General features: G+C 49.5%; 1 protein-coding gene across 2 annotated transcripts in view; it reads right to left on the bottom strand.

The window, feature by feature from the left end:
• GSK3A (glycogen synthase kinase 3 alpha) overlaps positions 1-9,337 on the bottom strand; it is a 142,049-nt gene extending 132,712 nt beyond the window's left edge. For both annotated transcript variants that reach the window (XM_416557.8, XM_004938179.5), the window contains exon 1: positions 8,106-9,337. In XM_416557.8, the coding sequence (XP_416557.4) occupies positions 8,106-8,193 (88 nt within the window). In that variant the 5' untranslated portion in view covers positions 8,194-9,337. The remainder of the gene's footprint in view (positions 1-8,105) is intronic.
• Between the last annotated feature and the right edge of the window lie 282 nt (positions 9,338-9,619).

Below are 9,619 nucleotides of genomic sequence, written 5' to 3'. Positions count from 1 at the left end.
CTGGAAGTGAAATGGCCAACAGATACAATCTTCTCAAGGACAACATTATTTTCCACTTCTGCAAGTTTCAATTGAGCAATTGGACATGTAGAGAAAAACCATTCCAGAAGCCTTACATCTACTCACCTGCAAAAAGCATGCCTTGCCAGAAAGTCTTCATTCTCTCAGCAAGGCACAAAACATTCTTTCTGATGCTGATACTCAGCCTCCCACAAATGTGTGGAAATTCACTTATGGCCGCGGACTTCATTTGTGGGGATACAAACCTGTGCCAAATGATTCATGTTTACTTGGCCAGCAATCAAAGATTCTGTTCATTTAGACTGATGGGTTTGTGTCCCCTTCCTCCCTCCCTCAAGGAAACCCACTCATACAGGTCAATCCATGGTGCCACTTATTTTAAAATACCTAAACCACATGAAGCATGTGAGAGGTGGGATACAAGTAATAACATAGGCTCTGTGCAACTGTTTACAGTAAGGTGTGAACCAAGAAAGCCAAAGGGATTAACTCTATCAACTGCAGCTATGCAATTTTTCTGCACTGCAAACACTATCAAGTTTCGCTTTGCAGCAACAGTCAAATTTCAGTTTATCTTTCAAGAAAGCATATTCTCAGCCTGTCTGAAAATTAAACAATTGCTTGCATTCCTGGCAAAAGACAGGTCTTTGAAGCTCTGGGCTTGTAACTGACAAGAATTATATTCCTACTAAAAAAGTCAAAACAGATGATGTCCTATAGTTGCAGCTCTAAGAAGTCTGCCTTGGTTGGAAAAATTCAGCTGCTGTTTCCCTTCTGGTTATAACTTTGGAGCCAACACCCAATTTCTCTCTGTCTAAGAGCCTGGATCCAAAAGCCCACTGCAACTTCTGCAGCTACATCAGATACTTCTCTTTATACGTGCGGAGTAGTACTGTATCTCATACATCCTTGTTGGCATTACTTATCCAGTGGGGCTGATCAGGACCATCCTTCCTTTCCCTTCTAATCAGAAGGGCTCCTTGAATAAGCTGTTACACTCCTGCTGTCAGGCAATGGACTACTAGCAGGGTTCTCCAAATCTGCCCAACTGCCTGAAGAGACATGTCAAGCAACCTAACTACGCCACTTTACATTCCTACCATGTATTACATAGAAGAGTTGCTTTCCGCATTCATACACAATCAACAGAAGCCACCTAAACAAAAATATATTAGTGGCTATCTAATCTCATCATAATACCTGCATAATAGTAGTCCACTACTTTTAACACAACTTCATAGGTCATTATATCAAGCAGAAGACATCTGGCCCTACTCAGGCCAATTACAAAGTTAGAAAACGGTATTTTTCTTAGCCTCAAGTTTTCTCACAAGCAAGAAAGTGAATTTCCTATTGCAGGCAACGGGGCACCCTGCAAACCCGGTGCCACTCCTTCGGCTGAGCTGACTCCACATCGATGCAGAAACCCAGCAAAACGCCATGAAATTGCTCAAGTGGAAAAGAGCTGCGGTGGACTTTGTCCCACTTAATATCAAGTGGAGGTGTGCTTTAAGAGAGAAAGCACCAAGCACACAGTGCCCAAGATGGTGAGGGTATGTCAGAAAATACAGAGCCTGCTGCTGCGGAGAAGTGGCAATGCTCCTAAGGAGGAGATGTGCCATCCCTTCAGGAAGATCTGTTGCTATACTGTTTTTGTTTAAGGAAGAAAAGCTTTCAGTGCTCGACACTGAAAAGCTATCATACCACTGTCCTTTCTTCCATTGTAAGAAAGGCAAGGGTGAGAACACAAATTGCCTTAAATGCTTAGATTTACTTCCTGTCTTCACAAGATAAAAGTTCAGAAGAGGAAATAAAGCAGTTCATTCTGTACAACAGACAATGCATCTGTGGCAAGAGCACCTAATGAAAAGATTCTTTGATAGCACCGATCAGACAAAAGTCACTGTCCACTTCTTTTAGAGGCATGTCAGAACAACTTCTGGGCATTCAGGTTTTTGATAACTCTCAGAGGGCGATGTAAAAATGCTTTCAGTAAGATCTCCAATGTGTGGATTTCTGTTGAAACCACTGTCTCTCCTACTACACGGCCATAACTTTAAAGGGTAGCACTGCTACAGCATATAGGATCCATCTGAACGCGTGCTGTCTCATGAACTACACTAAGACGATTTATCCCCTCTCTCTATACAATAAGCCAAAATCAATGTGAGCAGAAGATTCTGTGAATAGACCATCCAAGACCAATAGACCAACCCAATAGACCAAGGCTGGCAGAGATCATCATGACTCCAAACTTACATCTTCTCCCAAACCAGTATGCAGCACTTTGGGATTCATCTCCATCAGACACCAAAGGAGGGTCCTGGTTTTGTATCTAAAGCAATAAGTTTTGGTCTATCCAGTACCAAACGGATTTGAGTCTTCATGCTTTAAGGAGTATCTTTTCTCAACACACTGCAGAAGTTCTAATTAGCACTTACTTTCAACACACATAATTAAAAATAAATGAGAATCTGTGCATACAGCTTATCAAAGGAAGTTGTGACAACATGAAATTTTGGATTTGATATAGACCTGGGTGAGGCCTTTAAGCTTTCAGTGAACTCCTTTTCACAGCTGCTTCACCTTAAAACGCGTTGGTCTTTTAAGGCTGAGATGGGCTGCTCAATGAATTCAGGAAGCTGCCAAGTGCCCCCACCAGCCATAGAACTGTAGGAGATGGCCACCTCAGCACTTAGCACACAAGTCACAGCTGACCAGAAGTCCTTAAGAGTAAAGATTTTTGTCAAGAACAAAGAGGAAAGTAGTCCAGAAGAGCACTCAATGAGCAAGTCCATAGAAATTTCTGGAAATCATAAAGATCTTTTGACTTAAAACGGGAGTCAATACACCATTTGAAACAAAAAGACTCCAAGAGCTCCAATAAGAAGGCCGCATGTGTTCTCCAACCACCTTGTGCATTATTAGCTCATGTACAAACAATAGCCAACAGAAAATGCTGGAAGTCTTCCAGCATAGAGCTTCCACTGCAGGCTTTTTGTGGGCACGGACTCCTTGCTGATGTTCAGTGCCCATACCATTCATCCAGGCAGTTCAAGAAGGAGCATGGGGTAAGGGAGCAGCAACAGCTAATAACCCAAATTTTGGAATTACAAAGAACTGTGATGAGTACACTGGACATCGATATTGGGAAGTCATTTAAACGAAGTGCTATTTAAAATAGCATTTGCAGATATAATACATCAAAATTAGAGATCTTTAGGAGCAGTAGCAGAAAACCCTTCAGCCAGGGAGGTGGTCTTTCGGTACAGATCTCAAGGAAATGCCTTCCTTACCCTTCAAGAGATCAAAGTACACAAACATGTACCGTGTGATACCTACAAGACCCTATCAAGTTAAGGGATGAAGTGGTACAACAACTTCCAGAACCAGGACGCATGTAGGTATGGAACACAGCCACAGAAACCCATAGGGCATAAGAAAAAAAGTGAATGAGATGGTATTGCTAAGAAATAGAAAAGGTAAATCAAGTGATAACACAAGAGGAATTCACCTCCGGAAAACAGTGCAGGGAAGAAGAAACGTGCAGATCATTGACAGAAGGTTAGGGATAACCTCCGTATGAGAAGAAAAAAAATATCAACCCACGAAACTAAGACGTGGGGGACACAAAGGAAGAACTAATGAAATTATTATTTGGCAGGTTCCATTGGCAGGCTTCATTTTTGTATTAGATTTTTTTTCTGCTCAACTACCCCTAACAACAGGAGTGAAGAGAAAATAGTTAGCCGGTGTTAGAATGAGGTACCGCAGACAGCCATTAGTCTCCTGCTCAGCCTGCAAGGCATGACTCTGGGTCACCGCAGCACACATGGCCATCAGCAGACCTCAGCTGGTCCCATTTTTATTGTTACCATTTTTAAGCGTCAGGCGGGAGGAAAGCCACTCCTGCGGCAGCAGTCAGAAAGCTGGACAGGGCTAGGCACAGCCACACAGCTCTCAGCAGGCTTCTGGAAGGGAGTGCTCTTCCTCTCTCCAGCAAGGAGAGCAGGATGGGCGGCTTCCAGTTTCAGAAACCAATTAGGCAGAAACTGCTATCAAAGCAACAGAGAGGGCCCTTCCCTAACTACGTTGAGAAACAAGGCAGTGCTATCCCAGCCATTGGGCCAGTTTCATCAGCCCCACTCGTTCCTCTCGCTGAAGCTGCCCAGGGTGCTTTTCCAACCAATCTTCCTACAGCTCAACCTGAACATCATCTAGCATTAAACACCACATTCTGCCTGAAAAGCAGCCAAACCTTTATGTACTGGTTTACGAGTGGAGTAACCAATTCCCAGGCTTTAATCCTTCAAGTGACAGCTTTTAAAAGCACCACTATACTAATGAGAGATGCATCAGGTTCACACGTTAGCAGTTCTACCATGTGCAAATGGAGGGTTACCATCCTACTGTCCTGTTGGAAGAGTATAGAACACACACACACACACACACACACACACACACACAGAACAACAACAGAAAGAAACCAACAGTGAACCTAGAAGGAAAACAAAAACTTCAACAAAATCGTATTTGGCATCAGTATCACATTCTTCCAGAGAGTCCAAAATGAGTTACTGCAAGACTGCCCTTTAGATTTTGCAACCAAGATTAGGTGTACAACGTGAAAACCAGCTAAAGCAAATAAACTTGCCTTCCTCACCCTCTATGTTAACAAGTTCTGCATAACCTGTTACAAAGCCACGATGCTCAGACATGGAGCAAAGAGGCCTTTATGGCAAGCATTAGCCATGAGACTGCTTTAAGTGACACCAAACCTAGCAGACAACAGTACTTGTTGTAATTGTAGTAAATTATTTTGTTGGTCTGCAGTAAACGCTTTCCAGAAGCTCAAGGAAAGGGAGAGAGGGGGGGGAAAAAAAGAAAGAATCAATCCCGTAGTCATTAGATGAAAATTTGCAAACTAAACTATTTTTATAGATATTTTGGGTCATGTGTTGCATGACTACCCTTTGTTTCTCAGTATTATTTTTGCCCCATTTGGGAAACAACATCCATCTGGAGGCAATGCAAGAACACCTAGGTGAAGAACAAAAGCAAGCTTTAAGCTCATACCTCTCTTGCGCTATAATCAGCAGGTAGATAGCATCAGCATGTGGAGAACTGCAAGCTTTTGATTTACATATTCATCACCTGATTTTGAAGCTGATTTCTTGCACTATTAGACATTAAGATAACAGCTAAACTCTCACAACCATGATCTTTGCCATACCACGCACTTCCTACGGGCTCAACCTAAGAACACATATTTTTTGTGTGTGTGAAGAAAACCCATAAAGCCAGCAACGAAGACCTGAACAGAGAATAAGCTACTTGGGAATTACTTCAGCACAGAAATCCATATGGTGGGGTGGAAAGAAACACGGAATGATCGCAAAACCATCAAAATACCAAAAAAAAAAAAAAAAAAAGGCAGATTTCATAGGTACTCTTGATGCTGGTACATCATGAAAGAGATATGGGAAGGCCACAGGGTTCCTACTCTTGCAGCAACTGTAAAATTCTTGTAACTAACAACTATTACAGAGCAATGAGAGCAGCATGCCTGGGAAGTCACCTTCTTCAGAAGCCAGAGGACAAGAACCTGTTGGGAATCCCCTTCCATTCAAGGCTCAAGCTTCTCATCAATTTCTGATCACCAAGTCTAATAAGATGGAAAAGACAATGCCTGCTCACTCCTTCCCCGTGTACCCTGAGCAGAAGAGCAATCACCACACGCCCTGCACTCCAACTGTCTAACACAAGGCCCAGCAAGCCCTCCTCCGCTCCTTCATCAGTCCTTCTACCTCATCCTTTGAATCCTTTCTTCCTAGGGAACTACTGCTGGGCTCCTCCAGAAGGTGGTCACCAAAGGAAGTGGGACCTCACCGCATCATTTCACCACTACCCCAGCCTTACAAAGGAGAGCAACAAGGCTGGCATCGAGCAGGCTGGGTTTTGCTTCCTGGTGACCCGGAGAAGGTCTGAACCAAGATGGGGATACAAAAGCTGTCTACATGACTCAAAGGAGAGCAATCCATCCATTTCCACCTGCTTCATAAGGAATCTTTTATCCCAGCTTTCACTCAAAAGGGTACAGAATGTTATTAAGTATCAGTACGAACGCACATTAAAATAAGAGAGCCCAGCAAAATCTCTGCACACCCCACCAGGCTTTCTTTCAAAGCAGTCAAGGCAGTAATAGATGGCTTGCTACATCATTCCACCAGGTGCTACTGAAACTCAAGAGAACCAGAAAAATATTTCCCTTTTTGGCAACCAGCAGTGCTGCTCTCTTACAAAGAAGAAAAAAAAAAAGTTTAAACTTCCTGCACTGTCTTACACGGATAGATTAATTGAAAATATGAGCTGCCTTTCCCACAGAGTCCTCGCATGTGGTTCTCCTGCTTTGTTCTGACATTTTTTTCCAGACAGCAGAAGGACCAGGAGCACATGACTAGAGAGACTGGGGAGGAGGGGGGGCGGGGGGGGTTATCACAAGTGCGTGTGCTTTATGCTACGGCCTTTGTTTCTCCCTCGGTGTTACACACTTGGGATCAAATCGTATTTGCAAACTTGTTAGTCTGCATCAGTTAGCACCCGCTTCACAGGCAAGCATCTGTCTAGTTTCTGACCTCAAACAAACAGGAAAGGAGCATCAATGACCTTTCAAGAATTGAGCCGTAGAGCTTGAATAAGGCAAATTTAGCTTCGGAGCGTGGCAGGGCTAGCTCTGGCTAGCATTAGACAGCCACCTGCAGAAATACCCATCAACAAAACCCGCTTCCTATTCCACACTCACACGAAGTAAATCGATAAATTAAGATGGAGTCATGCATATTCCCCCCCCCCCCCCCCCCCCGTGTGAATTAAGATCTTTAATACACTTTAACCAGATCAAACGTAACCCATATGAGCAGCGTTAAGAGTATAAAGGGCACTCCGTGTTTTTCGGAGTGCAGCGGGCACCCTGATCATGCAGATACAAAGCAGCTCCAGAACCTCAGCCCAACATTCTCCTCAAGGCTTCAACCGCAGCGGAAGTGCATTTCGGTGCAGAAAAACGTCAGAATTTCTCATCTGTCAAAAAGCCCACAGCCAGGCAGAGTCCCGGCGTGAAAAGCCTCAAACACCAAGGAACACACACACGCACGGCGGTGTCAGGTGTGACCACACGCGATATCAAACGGATCAATCAAACCGTAACGCCCGTCAAACGCTCCAGGTCCCATAAAGACCCAGCCCTCCATTTCCATAGGGAAAAAAGGGGAATATTACTGAAAACAAAGCCCATAGCGTGAATTGGCAACCGTTTGGCCGTAAATAGGCACGTATTCAAAAGAGGACTTCAGCAATTATTTGCCGTTCCGCAGATATATCGTCGTAGGTGACCCGGAGCTGGGCCTTTCTCCGGTCACACCGAGAAGCAATGCCCATTCTCCATTCACATAGCGTGGCCGAGCCCACCAGCCGCAACGCGAAGGATGGGCACGTATCAAGCACTGATCGTTTCCAGCGTGCCCGTGCGGAATAAAGCACAGGCCCCATTCTTACAAATATTCCCGTCGAGAAAACCTGAAAAAGGCATCCTCAGCTCGAAACAACCACTCACATGCCACAATGAGGATTTTCTTATTCCCTCCATCGGGGCTCGTCAGCAGCGTACGAGACACCCTTTGTAACCCCCTCAGGCAGCCTTTGTAATGCCCCCCCTTTTCTCCCCGGCCATTTCTTTCCCCTTTAACGGGCCGGGCTGTGGGGGTGCCCACACCTGATACGGAGCTCTCCCCCCACCTCTCCCCTCTCCCTCCTTCAGAGGGCACAAAACACCTCCCGGGGACGAACGTCACGGCCGTACCCGCGTGCCCGTCATTCATCCCCTCCTTCCCGGGGCAAGAAGCAGAACCGGGGCGCTGGGAGCCCCGAGGAGCCCCCCGCGAAGGCGAAGCGGCACGGCCCGCAGGGGCCGAGGGCAGGGCCGGGAGCGGCCTTTTTGTGTCCCGCAGGCCCGGCTGAGCCCGCGGCCCACCCAAGACGAACGCGGGGCAGGGCAGGAGGGCGGCGGGGAGCGGCCCGATACTCACGGCTGACTTTCATGCTGCCGAAGGCCGAGGGCTGCTGCACCGGCTTGCAGCTCTCCGCGAAGGAGGTGGTCCTGGGCCGCCCGGACATGGTCTCCGGCTCCGGCTGCGTCCCGACGGGCTGTCCGCCTCCTCCGCTCTCCTTGGGGCTGGCTGCGGGGCGCTCGGCTGCGGGCTCAGCGGGAGGCGAAGGGCGAGCTGTGCCACATGAACCGCCGGCCCCTTCCCCCCCGGGGAAGCCCCCTCCCCTCGCGCTCTCCCCGCCGGCCTTCCGCGCGTCTCCTTTCTTCTCTCGCCGCGCTCCTCCTCGCCGCCCGGCGCTCACAGAGCCATCCTCCCGCCGCGCCGGTGGGTCCGAGAGCCGCCTCCGCCCAGCCGCAGCCCCCCGGGCCGGCCGCGAGCAGCGGGGGTGTGCTAGGCCTCGCTGCCCCCACCCTCAGCCCAGTCACATGGGGCGGAGGCTCGCGGCCCGGCTCCTCCGATCCTGCCGCTCGGCTTCTCTCTTCTCCTCTCCTTCTTTTCCCCCTTCTGTCTTTTCCCTTTTTTCTTTTTTTCCTTTTTTTTTTTTGTCTCCCTCCTCTCTCTTCCTCCTGCCCTCTCCTCTCCTTCCCCCTCGCCTCTGAGGGAGGCGGCGGAACTACTTTTCCCCCGGCGGAGGGATCTCGGAGCTCCTGGATCCGCCGACGGGAGGCGATGCGGCCGCGCGCAAGGGGATCCGGCAGCGGCGGCGGGATCCGCGGCGGGAGGAGTGGGGTGAAGCGGCGCGGGCGGCCTCGCTCCCTCGCTGGCTGAAGCCTCTCAGTGCGGCGCTGAGGCGGCGGCTCCGGCGCGGCTCCTCATTGCGCCCGCAGGGGCAGCTGGCGGCGGCTCAGGCTGGGCAGGCTGCAGTGCGGGTGGTGGCCGGCGGCGGCGGTGCGGGCCATGGCGGCGGCGGCTCCCAGCTCCTCCTCAGCCGGCTTCAGAGCGCCGGCGGCTCTCGCTGTTGCTTCCCCGGGCGTCCGAGGCGCATGGGAGCCGTCCGCCCGGCTGAAGCCTCCTGCCGCTCCCTTCTGGCGCCGGCTGCCTCTCGCTGGGCCCCCCTCCCCGTTTCTGTTGATCGGTCCCTTTGTCCCTGCTGCTGCCTCCGCTGCGTGCCGGGCTCCCGCTGCTGCGCTCTGTGTGCGCCAAAGCCGCGCAGCCGCCTATGCCCGTCGCCGCCCTACGCTGCGGAACGGCCCTAGGCACCTTCTGTGAATAGCCAGCCGAAGCGCCCGACGCACTCGTTAGCCCCCAGCCCGAGGCCCTTACGGAAATACCCGAGCCTCGTCGGGACCAATCCTGAGGCCGTTACGGAAATGCCTGTGACCGGTCGTAACCAATCGTGAAGCCCTTACGGGCGCACCCGAATCTCCCCGAAGCGAGGCGGAGGCCCAATCGGAAAGCGCTGCCACCGCCCTAGCAGCGAGGTCGGGCGGCCAATAGAAAGAAGGCCTCTCTTCCGGCTATTACCGGGCCAACCCGAAGGGAGCCGAAGCGAG

The sequence above is a fragment of the Gallus gallus genome, chromosome 1 (genome assembly GCF_016699485.2).
Source record: "Gallus gallus isolate bGalGal1 chromosome 1, bGalGal1.mat.broiler.GRCg7b, whole genome shotgun sequence".
NCBI classification, from domain to species: Eukaryota; Metazoa; Chordata; class Aves; order Galliformes; family Phasianidae; genus Gallus; species Gallus gallus.
Note: the sequence above shows the minus strand (reverse complement) of the source record. Positions and strands in the feature narration are given on the sequence as shown.